Source organism: Verruconis gallopava (genome assembly GCF_000836295.1).
Source record: "Verruconis gallopava strain CBS 43764 unplaced genomic scaffold supercont1.54, whole genome shotgun sequence".
Lineage (NCBI taxonomy): Eukaryota > Fungi > Ascomycota > Dothideomycetes > Venturiales > Sympoventuriaceae > Verruconis > Verruconis gallopava.
The window spans coordinates 40,018-55,959 of NW_015622190.1; the positions used below are offsets into that span (position 1 = coordinate 40,018).

Below are 15,942 nucleotides of genomic sequence, written 5' to 3' on the forward strand. Positions count from 1 at the left end.
CAGCGAAACAACGACGACATCACGCCGCATGGATCATCAATCCTCGTGACAGCCCCAACTCGTTCTGCTTTTCCATCCATCTTCAATCTCGTGCCGTTCCAGCTGTGAGCTCGATTCGTCCATCCACTCGCTGGCTCCCCGCTGTCAGGCCCTCCCAAAGGTCACGGTGCCCGCATTGTTTCTCGTCAGTCTCCCAAGGGGCCCGAGAGGAGAACCCAGCATGCCGATGAGGCGCGCGTGAGGCCGCTTACGGAACAGAAAGAGCTTGGATCAATTCTTCCCAGAACGGCGGAGCTGGGCCTGCGTATCAGATTCTCCAGATTAAGCAGCTTTCCTTTTTCGGCTGCATGCGTTATCGTTGCGGTCCATTGCTTGCGGCGCCGATGCTTGGACGACGATGAGCTCTGCTAACCACGTCTCGTCGTCTTTTAGACGTCGGGAGCCGCATCGGTCGCACTCGAATTTTGCAACAAAGACTGCGGTTGACGAGGAGAACCGGCTCGCACGCCGGTGGTCGCTGTTCACTGGCGGCTCTCCGTCTCCGCGAAATGAGAACCGCAACCCCCTCGACGAGGGTGGCGCTGATCATTTTGACGGCTTCGATGGCGTCCATCAGAGAGAGTCGTCCGGCATCCTGGATCGGATGCGATCTTTCTTCAAATTTTCCGACAGCGAGCGCGCATCGTCTTCGAGGTCTAGGAGACGGTTGGACCCTCTGCGACGCGGCGTGGAAGAGCCTTTGCTGGCGACCGCCGCTGCGTCCGACTACAGGTCCATCAGCAAGCGTGAGAGCGTTGGCCATGGTAAAGGGAAAGATGCCGTCACGGGCAAGGCGCCCGAGGAAAAGTCTGCCAAGCTGGGCACCTTTGCTGGTGTCTTCGTGCCCACCACTCTCAACGTGCTCTCTATCCTCATGTTCCTCCGCTTTGGCTTCATTCTCGGCCAAAGCGGCGTTACTGGAATGATGGGCATGCTGATTGCCTGCTATGCCATTGACCTCCTGACCATCATGTCTGTGTCCGCCATCGCCACCAATGGTACCGTCCGAGGCGGCGGTGCGTACTACCTCATCTCGCGAAGTCTGGGCCCCGAATTCGGTGGATCTATTGGCATTGTCTTTTATCTGGGCCAGGTGTTCAACACCGGGCTGAATGCCGTGGGTCTGATCGATTGTCTAATCTACAATTTTGGAGATAGAAGCGGAGGGTGGTCGCAATGGTTGCCGGACGGTGGCTGGTGGAACTACTTATGGGCTTCTTTGGTGCTCATACTCTGCACAGCCATATGTCTTGCGGGATCGAGCTTATTTGCAAGGGCCAGCAATGGCCTACTTGTGATTCTCCTGGTGTCTACGTTCAGCATACCTCTCTCTGCCTTGATCGTCCCTCCGTTTGTGAACAAGAGATTAGGAATTGAATACACGGGCTTGAGCTGGCAGACATTCAAGGAGAACTTGATGCCACATTTTACCAAGGGTGCTGACGGAAGTCAGTTAAAAACGAAGGAGAACTGGCAGGATCTCTTTGGCATTCTCTTCCCGGCTACCGGCGGTATCTTTGCTGGTGCTAGCATGAGCGGCGATCTAAAGCACCCTAGCAAAGCAATTCCAAAGGGCACATTATACGGCCTAGGACTAACCTTCGTCTCATACACGTTGGTTATCCTCGCGCTAGCCGCCACCGTTACGAGAGCGTCACTTTACCGCAATGTCAATGTCATGCAAGATGTCAACATCTCCGGGGTCATCGTACTTCTCGGCGAATTTGCGTCTACCTTCTTCTCTACCTTGATGGGCGTCATCGGTGCTGCAAAACTTCTGCAGGCACTTGCCCGGGATAATCTCATCCCAGGCCTGGGCATCTTTGGTCAGGGCACAAAGGGAGCTGACGAACCGACCTTTGCCATTTTCATCACGTACCTCGTGGCACAGCTCACCATGCTGGCAGATATCAATCAGATCGCCTCTTTCGTCACAATGACCTACCTCATGACATTCCTCGTCACGAACCTGGCTTGTTTTCTACTCACCATTAGCTCGGCACCAAACTTCAGACCATCTTTCCACTTCTTCAACTGGCAGACTGCATTTGCGGGAACTATTGTCAGCGGCGCCATAATGTTCTTCGTTGATCGTCTTTATGCCGCCATGTCTGTGGCTATCATGGCGCTGATCTTCTTGATCATCCACTATACCACCCCTCCTAAGTCATGGGGAGATGTAAGTCAGTCTTTGATTTACCACCAGGTGCGCAAGTACTTGCTACGCCTCCGCAGCGATCACATCAAGTTCTGGAGACCTAGTGTGCTCCTACTTCTCAACGATCCCAGGCGTCAGTACAAGCTTGTCCAATTCTGCAACTCGCTCAAAAAAGGCGGACTTTTCATCCTAGGTCACGTCATTGTCACCGATGACTTCGCGGGTGCTGTTCAGGAAGCAAAGAAACAGCAGACAAACTGGCAAAAATATATAGACTTTTCGAGAATCAAGGCCTTCATCAATGTATGCATCTCGCCTGCTGTGGAGTGGGGAGCACGAAATATTGTCCTATCAGCCGGGCTGGGGGGTATGCGGCCAAACATTGTGGTCATGGGATTTTTTAACCTCAACGATCTTCGCACAAGCCAACACCTGATCGATATTCCTTCTCCAATGCCGTCACGTCCATCAAGTGTCAGGAATATACAGTCTTCGGAGGCAAAGGGCCCGCGCAAGCGTGCGCAACGAGAACAAGAGCGAATGTCAAAGCCTTTACCAACCGATTTGAATCGCCCAGAGGGTGCAATCAGTGCCACGAGCTACATGACTATTCTTGAAGACTTGCTTCTGCGTTTGCAGATTAACGTTGCAGTTGCAAAGGGCTTCCAAGAGCTGGAGCTTCCTCCACCGAAGCCAACGATCCGCGACCAACTCCTCTCGAGGCTAGGTTGGAAGGAACTCGACGATGAGACAGAAAAGAAATACATTGATTTGTGGCCAATCCAGATGTCGGCCGAGATCGCCACAGAGGGGGACGATAAAAAAAGCGTGCTGACCACAAACTTTGATACGTATACTCTAATCCTGCAGCTCGGCTGCATCTTGGATACTGTACCAAGCTGGAAACGAGCATACACCATTCGCGTATGTGTGTTTGTCGAATATGAGACAGATGTCGAAGAGGAACGGTTAAGAGTGACTGCTCTGCTCAGCAATCTACGTATCAGGGCCGAGGTGCTCGTATTTTGGCTGGCATCGGGGTCGCTGAAGACCTATGAAATAATTGTCAATGGAAAGCGAGACGGCGAATTCTTGCAGGCCCTGGTCGATGTTGACGACTGCCTTGAAGATGAAGACTGGTGGACTGACGTGCAAAACTTCAGACGCAAATCGGGAACCATGTCCGCTGTGCAGGAAGCCGAGGAAATCGAGGGAATTCTGGACTCGACCGCCAATTGGCCGACATCAAACTTTCAGGGCAGTGCTGCTGGAGAGCAGGCTGCTCGCATCAAATTTCATGGCTTGCGCAAGATACTGAAAAAGGCGAGACGAAGAGCAAGCATCAGCAGCAGAGGTAGTTCCATGTGGGGACCAATGCGGGCAAACTCTTCCGTTCTCAACGTAGACTTCGCTGAACATCATCATCGAGCATATGATAGTCCCAGTGAAAGCTCGTCCTCTGATGACGACGACAGTACAGGAAGCGAATCTGAGGGCAGCGCAGTCAGCGAAGGCGACGCAGACGAGTACAGAACAAAGTCAATCGAAAAATTCAACATTCGTCGGGCTCAGAGCGTAGGCGGCTCTGCTCGGCCTGCTTGGTTGCGAAGATTAGGCCCTGAGAATGCCATTGCTAGCGACTCAAGTACGCCGCGAACGGCAAGTCGAGAGAGACCCTCGAAATCAGAGGGCCCACCACCGTCAAGCAGTGAACTCACGTCGTCAACTGCGTCTCAGACGGAGATGCCTGCGACGAGTACGTCTGGCAGCTCACAGGTCCCTGTACCCACAACTTCCTCCTTGCAACAGAACCACGACGAGGACAAAGCGCGACCTTCCTTCCATCGGCACAAGTCTCTGCCAAAGTTCAGCTCGAAGCCTGTGCCGGCCACAGAAGTCGCTGCGGATGAGACCCAAGGAAGAAGCATCATGTTCGCGGACTCTTCGTCGCCGCCGCGCAGAGGCAATAACCAGCTGTCGTCAATCTACCGCTATCCGCCCTCGAGCGCATCTCAATCTAGGTCCCGCGAACGCAGTGATGTGACCGACGCCAGTGGATCCCAAGTATCAGGCCCTCCGCCCTCAGCGGCCGCAGCGGCGATCCCGCTATCCTTCAATGACCTGCCTTGCCGAGCACAGCATCTCATCCTCAACGAGCTGATGGTTTCACAGTCTGCTTCTACGGCAGTCGTCTTCACCACGTTGCCTACTCCTGTGGAAGGCACGTGCGATAGTGAGGTGGACAGTGTGCGATACATTAGCGACCTTGAAGTGCTGTGCCACGACTTACCTCCAGTGCTCCTCTTGCATAGCAACAGCATCACCGTTACGATGAATCTGTAAGGACGAATAGAGCATAGTTCATGTTTTTAGCGCTTAGATTGGTAGATATCAGAAAAGTTTTGTTTTGCAAAATTGTACGACTTTCCACATCAAAAAAGAATTGCCAGCATTTGTCTCGTACTTACTTTTGGTCTTTGATGCCTAGCCCACGTCATCTGCGGGCAGATCCAGGTTCTGGGATCGACGACGAATTGCAGAGATGGAGTCGTTACAAAGATTGTGGAGGGAACATAAGTTATAAGCATTAAGCAGTGCAAACACGAAGATATACCACACTTATTGACCGCGAGGATGTGTCCATGTTGGCGTTACATCTCTAGTTCCATGCTCATGGATGTCATTTCAGCTAGGACAAGACATGGCTGCGCAAACGAGCGAACCTGGTTATATAGAATACGTCATGTAAGTCAGCCTGAAAGCACATCTATTGTACTCGTGCGTCCGTCTATCCGCCTGTCATTACCTCTTCTGATCCATCATCTTCGCTACACTCTGTCGTCGTACGATCTTACCGCAAAAAAACGCGCTCCTGTCCACATGAACGAATTCAACACGACCAGTCGAGTCGCGAGCGCTGCACGTTCTTTTTTCGGCTCCAAGCTCTGATGTCAAGTTGAGGAAGTTTCCCTCACATGTCCTTGGTCGTTTTTGAGAATGTCTTGCCGGGCATGCAGGTACGCCCTGGCTTGTCAACCTTGGAGCCTGTGGAGTGGGCTATCGTACCGTCCTGGTCAATGTGTCGTTTTCGCCGAGATAATGAAAGATAGTCAACGCGGCCCGGTCATGGAGCAGACCCCGTTCAAAAGAATACCGGCCAGTCGCCATGAGACGAAGCCCCATCTTCGGTGCAAAGCTCTCGTTCTATTGTGGTGCCTCTAACTAATAGCAAAAGAGGATATTGGCGGGATTCGTCAGCGGTCCCGCCGGGCAATGGACATGAGTGGACTCATCGAGGTGCTCAGGCATGTTTGTCGCGGGATACTGCAGGGGTTTGCAAAGAAGGTTTTGTGTCTTATCGTTTTTCTACGTGCTGCTCATGATATACAATGATTCCTGAAAGGATGGCGTCGTTTACGAGGGGGAGATAAAGTTATTTATCATGTCAGTAGGGTGTTATGACGTTTCTCATGGCGGACGTGCTAGCTGCGACGATGCGAAAGATTCCGTCACTTGCTCCTCCAAGAAGAAACCGTTTCTGCAAAACATGTTCAATTCTGTAGTTCTGTGATACGCTCGTGAGCTTCATCAATGATACTAGTCGGTCAATTCTCCTTCTGAGCCCATATGTTCCTTCTCCACTCCAGGCTCTCGATCCAGGAACAGGCTTCAAAACTCAGACAGAGCGCCGGATTGACACCTTTCAGTCCTTCCTCTCCCATGAGCGCCAGCGCTGCAAGTCCCAGCGCCGAGTGATATATGTCTGGTGGGTCGCCTGGCTTCTTGGCAAAGCCACCAATGGTATGCTGCGTCTTGGTGAGAAGATAATTGCGCGATGAGGGAAGAGAGGCCAAGTGCAGTCGAGAAAGCAAGGAGAGAGAGCCACCGATCCAAAATGCGTAGCAGGTGTCTGCAGGCTTGTTGCAACGGCCATTAAATCCTGCTATTAGGGGAGTGACAGCGGATTGGTCCCTTCCGCTATCGATTAAGCCGTCATTATCGTCATCTGCGTCGTCATCATCATCATCATCATCATCATCAGGCTCTTCACCATCCGCATTGAGTTGAGAGGTTTGTCGTGAGACCAGCCAGTGTGTTGTGAATTCTACATCGCTGAGCCCACTATTTCGTCTCGTGCTGGGGTCGCCGCTATACGGCGTTTGGATCTCCTTAGGCAGGCCGTCCGTTAGTGCAAGAGCCGCAAGAGCGCAGTACGTGTAGCCGCCTGTACCATCGTTTAGCCTTATACGAGACTAGGATCGTTTAGAACACGACGCACCGTGAGGCTCGTGGAATATCATCTCTGACACGCCTCCATCAAACGTCTGCGCCCTCCGAATGCACTTGATCAATGCGTCGACGTCAACGTCTTTGACACCTTCTACGTCGCCGACGGCTCTTCCCCTGAGTATCCACCGTACTCCTGCAGCACAAAATCCAAATCTTGTGTCCATACCGCCTTCGATGGCGCCACCCTCCCCTAGATGCTCGCCAAAACTTCCGTCGGGTCTTTGCATTTTCAGAAGCCAGCACAGGCACTCCTTCCTCTTCACCCTCATGAAGTCGTCCTTCAACATCGCAAGCATGCTCAAGGCGAAAAACGTAGCGGGTACAGTAGCCACATCCCAGTCGCTGCTTGCTAGGCCCTCCATCTCCACCGCGGGAGGTGGGCTTCCCCTAAACCCGCCATCTCGATGTTGGCACAAGTAGATCCAATCGATGCAGGCTTGACGCTCATCTGAAGACAGAGTGGAGTCCAGCGAGCCCAAAATGTCGAGTGAAAGGATGGTGAAGTAAGCAAGCATCATGCGGTTTGCATCCATGGTGGTATACTGGTTTGGAAGATAGGTCCTAAGGCACCGCTTCCAGTAGAGGATGTGCTTTTGCCTCTCAAACTGGGGAGTGAGAGGGCCTTGGGGAGACATTTTCTGTCGGTGAACTCGTATCCTGGCGGTAAGGATTCTCTTCTTATGCTCCTCGCGTGTTTTCCCAAGCTCTTTGCAATGATGAAGGAGTTGTGACCGTGGTCATTCAACAGAGAATTTTTTTTGAATCTTCCTCACCACCGCCACTATTACCACGGCCAAGACAGTTCACCACAGAATGATGCGAATTTGCAAGGCTTACAGACTTTGCTCTTGATCGGAAGAAAGTGTTTCTAAGCTAGGCTTCATCCGATCGGCCACAAGTTTCCGGGACGCTTGTGGCCCAAAAATAGGTGCGGAAGCCAGGCCCCGTGTGTCTCGGGCGCCCTCCCCCCCCCCCCCCCTAAAATACAAGATCACCCCCCAGGCGCCACTCCTGGTTTAGCGGGTAATCCCCTACCGAATCCCTAATTTTGGCGTAACGTCACTGGCCCGTCCTTCCAAGCCTCAGCCCAGCGAAACGGCCACGCGAAAGTTTCACAACCAAACCCATTCGCACGCACAAGCAAACGCAGTCTTCCACACGTTGACGGACGTCCACTCCTTTTCTTACGTACGTCCGTCTCTCGATCTGCGCGCATTCATATTCCTTGTCTTCTTGCCTCAATACCGCTAGCAGCAACTGCAGCAGCATCACCACCGCCGCAGCCGCAGCCACATTGCGACACGTCTGTCCATCCCTGTGAATGTGAGAGATACTCCTGGGCTGAAGAAACAGCAATAATGTCGACCTTTTCGACGAGCTTTTGGTCGAGCGACTATGCCGGAGGTATGATGTCGATAATGCCACTGCGGAATGTCGATTCGTAGCTTACCGCTTGTGACTACAGGTCTGGGGGTGCTGTTCAGCAAGCTACAGCAAGGCGTCCAAGAAAACCAACAGGTGCTCACCATTGCCCGTCTAAGAGCCGATGCCGAAGAGACATATGGCAACCGCCTTGCCGACATCATACCTGCCACCGATCGGATACAAGGCGGCTTCCAGCGCGACGATGGCGCTAGCGTTCGCAAGGTCAGCTTTTGCTCGCTTGCGTTGCCCACGATCCCCTAGAGTACGAACTAACGAAGGCGTAGGCGTACGAAGGCATGCGCACAGAAATGAACGAGGCCGCAAAGAACCACCGTAAGATCGCGTCCAATATCCGTGAGCTTGTCATCAACCCTTTCAGTCGCTGGTGCGACGCCCACGCTGTCCGTGTGCAGAACTCACAAGATGACCTGCAAGCGCGCATCAAGCTCCACGACAGACAGGCCGAGCAGGTCAAGAAGCTGCGCAGCCAGTACTACAACAAGTGCAGACTACTGGAGGATCTGGAAGAAGAGGACAAGCTGGCCTTCAAGGATCCGCAGAGCAGTCCCAAACAGAACAGTCCCAAGCAGGCCAGCACTGCTACACCTACCATCAACATTCAGCAGCCAGATCCGGATGAAGAAGAGGAACCCATCGAGATCGGCGACAAGACCTATACTCCCGAAGAGCTCAAGAAGCTCCTCACGGACATGCTTAACACAATCAAGCTGGGCGAGGTCAAGGTGCCTATCCTAGGCACGTACCAGAACGTCTCGACGGGCGCCGATATTGTGCAGTACATCCAGAAGAACATGGGTGCTGACAACGTCGGCTATGCCGAAAAAATTGGCCAGGACCTCGTGGACAACGGCTTTCTGCGCCTCGTCGGAAACGTGGGTAGCACATTCGCCAACAGTTCAAAGATGAACTATCAGTGGAAGCCGAAGGTCTTCAAGCTCACAGGAGTACCAGAGCGTGTAAAACCCGTGTCGCGAACGTCTTCTTTGGGCCTGAACGACATTGATTCACCTGCCGCCGTGGGAGACATAATTGCCGGTTGGAACCCGCTAAATAACCCTTACGCCAACGAGACGCCTTCCCAGCGTCTAAAACGCGAGGCGACAGAAGCAGATGAGCGCTACAAAGCAGCTGTCCGAAAGCTAGACGCTCTGCGGTGCAACCTGGAGGAAGCTATGATCGATCACCTGAAGTTCATGGAGCGCTGCGAGCTAGACCGCCTCAAAGCCATCAAGGCTGTCATCCTCGACTTTTCTGGCGCCATTAGCAATGTCATCCCCAGCCTGCAGAGTACCGTAGACCACATGATGCTCTTCCAAGAGACGGTCCAACCGCTCGGCGACCTGCGGTATCTGCTTGAGAACTACAGGACAGGCGGCTTTGCGCCCAAGGTCGTGACTTATGAGAATTATTACAATTCGGTCGATGGGCAGACTTTTGGCGTTGACTTGGAGGCGAGGGCAAGAGCGGACAGGAAGAGGGTGCCACTCATTATCACGACGATCTTGACATATCTTGACAATCGTGAGTCTTCCGCTGTTCCTACTTCCTCATTGCATGAAAAAGATATGTTGACATGAAATCAGACTACCCCGATCTGGACGGAGACGAGGCACGACGTGCCATCTGGCTTGTGGATGTGCCGCTGGCAGCAACACATCATCTCCGGATGGCGATCAACGACGGGAAAGCACCGTCGGTTGAGGTTTTGGAGCAGTATGAAATACCCATTGTTGCCTCTGTTCTGAAGCTGTATTTGCTTGAGCTCCCGGACTCTCTCGTCTCTTCTCACGTCTACGAAATCATCAAGACGATTTACAGCACCACCGCCACCGAGACTACGGACGAGGCTCGCGTCGCTGTCATTCAGAACACGCTAGGACAGCTCCGTCTCGCGAACATTGCGACCTTGGATGCCATCACCACGCACTTTACCCGCCTAATCGAACTCACATCAGCAGACGAGGCCTACGTTCACTCTCTGTGCACCAATCTCGCGCCATGTATTCTTCGGCCACGCCAGGAAACAAGCTTGACTATGAACGAGAAGTATAATTACAGACTGCTGCGCGACCTGTTCGCTCACAAAGAGGCCATTTTCGGGGAGCTCAAACGTGCCTCCTCGCAGGCCAATCGTGCTGTCTCTGAGGCTGCATCGGCGCGTGCGGCTGCCCGTAATCGCGGCATGAGCACGGATGAGCGAGGACGCCAGCTAGCAGAACAGGAACGCCGCCAAGCCATCGCCGCGAAGTCATCCAGGAACCCATCTCCTGCACCAGCGGAGAGACGCAGCATTCGGCGAGAACGCAGTCCCAATCGCATGAGCGGTGATGCCACGACGCGCTTCCCCGTCAGTCCGTCGGCGGCCATGCACTCTCCGTCAGGGTCGGCAAGTACAACCTCGCCAACGGAACGGCGCGGCACGCTTGTGAGGCAGAGTTTGGAGGTACCGGGCAGCGCTGACAGCAGCCCTATCGTGGGCGACGTGCCAGCATCTGCGGTCAAGACGAACGGCGTCGCAAAGGAAGACGGGCTCAATAAAAGAGACAGTCTTGGACGAGGAAGCGTTGTCGGACGGCGCGGCGCACCACCCGTTTCGACGAGACAGAGCCTGTATGGTAGCACGCCAGGCCCGCATAGGGATAGCGTGAGCAGCAACGCTGCTCCGGTCGTGGAAGAGGGTCATCGTGGTGTTGAGTTGAGCGACAAGCCCATGGACGATTAGGCGAGTTTGCTTTGTGCTACTTTGTCACCGGCCTAGACGAGCCAAGATAGATGACGAATGGAGCGTGGCGTTGGAGATTTTGGGGCATGGTCTGCTTAGCCGGATGTGACCTTTTTTTTTATGTGTATGTGACTGTTTAGTGTACGTGGGCACACTATTAGCGGGTATCCAGGCTGTACTACTAGTATACACCACGAATGAGCATATGATTGTTGCGTGCGTGAAAGGAATTTTTTTTAATATTATGTTTTTTTTTAAAAAAAAAAAAAAAATAAGGGGAGGTGTGTATCCATTTATCGGAAAGGGTTGGAAGGGAACAATTGAGGAAAATAATTCTGGACTCTGTGTTCCCTTCCCGCATGAGCCTACAAAACCAGCCGAAGATGGTCGCAGCATGCGAGCAAACGCGCTCAGCCGTGAACGCGGACATTCCGGACAGACGACCGGACGTAAAAAATATAGGGGGAGGACATTTGACACAAAGCTGTAAGTGAACCAACGAATGGCGGAACCTGAGCACCAAAGAATTTTTCTTCAAACAACACACACACACACACACGCACATAAAAAAAAAAAAAAAAAAAGGGGGGCAAGCCCTGTAATTCGTTCGATCGACTCTTAGCAAAATCTGCATTCATCTATTCTGACATCGCTAAAGCTTTGGATCTCTCAAGAATCGAGGAGGATATCACGAGACCTGATTTGCGACTAGGCGACGCAAAAGAACAGGAAGGGGGCTAGAGAGAGAAAAAAAAAATAATAAAGGTGGTTAGAGGGGGGGGGGGGAGAAAGGGGAATTGGTTAGACAAAGGTTAGGGGAAATGCCTCCGTTCGTATCAAATCCGTCATAAATTTACATGGGAATTGGAGTTGCCATCGTATAAACACGGGGGGGGGGGAGGTTGGATGGGGTTTTTTTTTTTTTTTTTTTAATATCATTTCACGTGGGCCCCCTCCCCCATCTTTCATTTTCATGGCTGCATAAGAGGCTGTGGGAGGGGCGGAGAGGGGGAGAAAAAACAAAAGTAGGGGGAGTATTTCCCCCCACCCCCAAAGAGAAAGGAGTTGCTCGTTAGCAGAAGAATTTGTAGACTTTCTTCCACGCGGGCCAATTGGCTCGTTCGGCGCGTTCTTCCTGAATGAGCTCGTGCAGGTTGAGCTCGCGGATGCCGGAGTGCAGGTCCATGTTGTACGAACGGATGATGGGCGTCTTGTAATAGAACTTGAAAGGGATGTAGAAGGCGAGCACGACGGGAGCAGCGAGGTAGGCCTGGAAGAAGTTGATGGCGATCTCGGAGCCGGTCATCTCGGTGTAGCCGATGGGCGCGAAGGCGGTCCAGAACTGAGCGACTAGGACGACGCAGTTGAGGATTAAGCCGACCCAGGAGCCGATGAGACCCGGCTGCGAGCGGAAGGCAAGCTCGTCGAGCGTGTGGCCCTGTACTCTCCAGCCCTTGCGGAAGCGGATGTGGGCGAGGCAGATGGAGCCCCAGGTGAAGATGGAGGAGAGGCCAGACAGGGCGTACAGCCAATTGAAGATGTCGACCTGCTTGTTTGTGCCAGCGAGGAAAGCAAGAAGGCCGAGAGACGAGGCGATGGCGATGCCGACCAGAGGGCGGCCCTTGCGATCAATGTAGGCTAGGATGCGAGGTGCCTGGCCTTGCTCTGCCAGGGCGGCGAGGGTACGAGAGGAGCCGTAGACGGATGAGTTGCCGACGGAGAGAACGGCGATCATGATGACGACGTTCATGACGGAGGGAAGGCCCTGGATGCCGGCGTTCTCGATGGCGATGACGAAGGGGGAGGCAGTGGCATCGACAGACGAGGTTCCGCCGAGCAGGCGCGGGTTGTCGTACGGCACGAGGAGGCCGACCAGCGTCAGGGAGACAACGTAGAAGAGCGTGATGCGCCAAAAGACCTGCTTGATGGCCGTGGGAAGGGACTTTCGCGGGTTTGCCGTCTCGGCAGCGGCAAGACCGACCAGCTCGGTTCCGGCGAAGGCAAAGGCAGCGGTGACGAAGACGGAGCACAGTCCCTTGAACCCGTGGTTGAAAGCACCGGGGTTCTTCCAGTAGCGGCCACCAATGTAGCTGCCCTGCGGCCCGCCGCCGCAGTTGAGGATGACGCCGAGGATGATGAAGCCAATGACGGCGGTGATCTTGATGACGGAGAAAACGAACTCGGCCTCGCCATAGCCCTTGACGCCGAAAAGGTTGATGGTGACGATGAGGACGAGGAAGATGGCAACCCAGGCGTCGTTGTTGATCTTGCCGTGGTTCCAGAACTCGATCGTGAGCGTGGCGGACACGATCTCGAGGGGGAGAACGACCAGCCACTGCATCGCGTAGTTCCAGCCCATGGCGAAGCCCCAGGCTGGGTCCAGAAAGCGGGTCGAGTAGGCGGAGAAGGAACCGGCAACGGGGAAGAGCACCGCCATCTCGCCCAGCGCATGGACGGTACAGTACAGCATGATGCCGATTAGGCAGAAGGCAATTAGCAGCGAGCCGGGCCCGCCATGGGCGAGTGCCGAACCAGAGCCGACGAAAAGACCGGTTCCTGTGTGAGAAGATGTCTCGTCAGTCGGGTTCTACTCAAAGAAGGTTTGCACTCCTTCGCCATCCACAGGCTCAGGTAATCTGCGCCCTCCCCCCCTCCACCGGGAAGGAGGTCGGATCAGGACGTGGAGGAATAGGGTCTCACGTACCGATGGAGCCGCCAATGGCTATCATCTGCAGATGTCTGCCCTTGAGCTTGCGCGCCAGAGGCGACTCCGCCGTGGCTATCGCGGCGCCCTCGACGTCAAATACCTTGCCATCTGCGCCGATGGTGCCCTTGGGCGTCGTGTGCGCACGCGGGTCTCTCCGGAAGCTGTCGACCACGCGGTTGATCACGCCGCTCCGGTGTTCGTCGACGTAGTAATGACTCGAGGGCGAGTCGCCCCCGAAGGAGCCGTGTATGTCGCTTTTCTCGTCCATGAGGGGGGGAGGGACGCGGCGCGCCGAGAGGAGGAGCGCGGGGAGGAGGATGAAGGGGCGGCGCCGACAGGTGGTGAAGGGAGGATCTCGAATGGGGCGTCGCGAAGCCGAATGTCGACGGTTGGGGATGGCGGGGAGGAGAGGACGACGGGTTGCTTTGGGGAGCGCGTCGGGACTGTCCTGGCGTGCTCGAGGTATGCGGATACAGATCGGTCTTGCTGCCGATCAACAGGACGGGCCCGTCGTGATCGGGCACTTGTCGGCGGCCAGTCGACGAGACTGTTCTGCGTCTTCCGGACGAGAAGGCAAAGGATGCGACGGGAGGAAAAGGCGACGCTGGCGAAAGCAGAAGCGCGCCCAGGTGATAAGCCTTGACGGCCGCAAAGGAGCAGCAGCAGCAACTGGGGGCGGCCGTGTTTTACGTCTGTCTGGCCGGCGATGCGCCACCGCGGGCGCTGGGCCGGGCTGCCAGACGTCTGGCCGCGGGCACGATAAGGGCGGGCCCGGACCAGTGCTGGAGCGCAGACAAGAATGCTTGCGCGCGCGGGCGCTGGCGTGTTGCGCCCATGTTCCCCTTACCACATCGCGCGGTTCGCAGACGAGGTGCGGCGCCGTCGCTGCCTTTGCTCCGGCTGGATGTCGCTCTCGCCCCGGTGGCGAGCCCGCCGGTCCCATGCAGTTGCATCGTCCCTGCGTACGATTGCGGTGTCGCGGCGTGGTGGAGCAGACTGCGCAGCACAACCAGCACGCCCACTGCTCCCGGTGCATCCCCCTTCGCAGGGCATTTCTCGCGCTCCCATCTGCCAGAGCCAGCTGGGCTCGACGACGCAGAGCGCTGTTTGCCGTGTTTTACGCACGCCCGTCGACTCGCAGCCCAGCCGACAGGGCTGCTCAGACGGGTCAAGTGCAAGCGAGCTGGCGTGGTGTCCCCAACGGCGTGCTTGTGCCGTCCAGGACCGCGATGCCAGGAACGGTCGCGGGCCAGAAGACACCTGCTCTGTACAGTTTAAGCTTCTCTCTCGTCGTCCCCCAAACACGCAGATGTCGCGCAATGCTACTGGTTGGGCACGCGGTGGCGCGCAGCCAGGTCCGTCGCACAGGCGAATGGAGAGCCGCATCTCCCCGCCTCTTGCAACGGCACCATCAGCGGTCTCTTGGCCGTGTTAGGAAGGCCGTTTGAGCGAGCGACACGCTGGTCTCATGGAATATGCCACAGACGAGCAGAGCGCGAGATTGCTCTCACCCCTCCGGCCGACCACGGCTACCGTTGCCGCTCTCCCAGGCCCCGAGCCGTTCTCCTCTGACGACACGCAGAAACGCATGGAGAGCCCGGAGATCTTGTGTTTGCAACCAGCAGCTTGGGCAGCAGTGCCCGCGTACGCGAAGTCCGCACGTGGTGGATCGGTCGTCGTGCTGTGCGCCGAGTATGCCTCTCCTCTCGCTATACCCACGGCGCGTTCTGCCACGCAGTAGTGGCTCTTCACCAATGCAGCAAAAAGCGGACCACTGAACCAAGACTGGGAGCACGAAAATGGTCGATGCAACGGCAGCCAAGCCACTAGAAGCAGACGCTCGATGCTTCTCGAAGGCGACGGAGGCGCCTTTATCGCTAAGATAAAGGGCGCCTCCGCGATTTTGGCCGTCCACCTGCAGACGGTTTGGCCTGCCCCCATCCCGTAAGTGGATGAAGGCATCCTGCCGTGGCGTGTCGTCGCCACTCAGGCTGCAGTACTCCTCGTTCTCAGCGCACAACGTTCTCACCCGCTGGCATACAGACCACCTTTGTTGCGTCTCCCCGTCTGCCGCCGCTGCTGGCGAACAGATCACTCTCGAGACCAGGCAGACGTGCTTTAGGAACATAGAAGCGGAAGCCGTTCTGCGTCTGGCCGCGTGAGACACAAATCTTTCGGCTCGTCGGAAGTGCGCTGCGTGCTCCCGCCTGCCGACAGCGCGATGATCATCGCTGATGGTCCCCATGTCATCTTCATGCCGCCGCCGGGCGGATGATCAACTTGCGTAGCCGTACGTCGAAGGAGGACCGCATCAGAATTGCTACAGACTCTTGCAACTGCCGGGGCCTCAGTCGTCCATGCCTGCGTGCATCACGGGACGTGAAACCTGCCGCCGTCAAGGCATAGAAAGATACGCCTCATGTACCTGACTTACCAGTCTGTCCGAGCGTCTCTCCTCGTTCTTTCTGCACAGCATCCGCATAGTGCCAATAATACCTCGACGGAAGAGTCCGTCCCTCATGACATCACGATCACTGTGGATCAAACCCCATGTTTGCCGGGGACCCGATCTGACGCTGC

General features: G+C 55.3%; 5 protein-coding genes across 5 annotated transcripts; 3 read left to right on the forward strand and 2 right to left on the reverse strand.

Annotated features, from left to right (window-relative positions):
• Positions 1–14: 14 nt before the first annotated feature.
• Positions 15–4,801, forward strand: PV09_09124 (uncharacterized protein). The gene has a single exon (XM_016363120.1). The coding sequence runs from the start codon at positions 398–400 to the stop codon at positions 4,538–4,540; it is 4,143 nt and encodes a 1,380-aa protein (XP_016209040.1). The 5' UTR covers positions 15–397; the 3' UTR covers positions 4,541–4,801.
• A 755-nt stretch (positions 4,802–5,556) lies between these two features.
• On the reverse strand, positions 5,557–7,406 carry PV09_09125 (uncharacterized protein). Its single transcript, XM_016363121.1, has 2 exons — positions 6,477–7,406; positions 5,557–6,422 (listed from the first exon to the last, which is right to left on the reverse strand). Exons 1-2 carry the CDS (start codon positions 7,120–7,122, stop codon positions 5,803–5,805), a joined length of 1,266 nt encoding a protein of 421 aa, XP_016209041.1. The 5' UTR covers positions 7,123–7,406; the 3' UTR covers positions 5,557–5,802.
• A 185-nt stretch (positions 7,407–7,591) lies between these two features.
• On the forward strand, positions 7,592–10,882 carry PV09_09126 (uncharacterized protein). Its single transcript, XM_016363122.1, has 4 exons — positions 7,592–7,891; positions 7,953–8,134; positions 8,197–9,454; positions 9,517–10,882. The coding sequence occupies exons 1-4, from the start codon at positions 7,846–7,848 to the stop codon at positions 10,653–10,655; spliced, it is 2,625 nt and encodes an 874-aa protein (XP_016209042.1). The 5' UTR covers positions 7,592–7,845; the 3' UTR covers positions 10,656–10,882.
• Positions 10,883–11,586: 704 nt separating this feature from the next.
• Positions 11,587–14,053, reverse strand: PV09_09127 (uncharacterized protein). The gene is made up of 2 exons (XM_016363123.1): positions 13,360–14,053; positions 11,587–13,211 (listed from the first exon to the last, which is right to left on the reverse strand). Exons 1-2 carry the CDS (start codon positions 13,628–13,630, stop codon positions 11,728–11,730), a joined length of 1,755 nt encoding a protein of 584 aa, XP_016209043.1. The 5' UTR covers positions 13,631–14,053; the 3' UTR covers positions 11,587–11,727.
• Positions 14,054–14,830: 777 nt separating this feature from the next.
• On the forward strand, positions 14,831–15,103 carry PV09_09128 (uncharacterized protein; the record flags this gene model as incomplete). The annotated part of the gene is made up of 1 exon (XM_016363124.1): positions 14,831–15,103. One exon carries the CDS (start codon positions 14,831–14,833, stop codon positions 15,101–15,103), a length of 273 nt encoding a protein of 90 aa, XP_016209044.1.
• Positions 15,104–15,942: the final 839 nt, after the last annotated feature.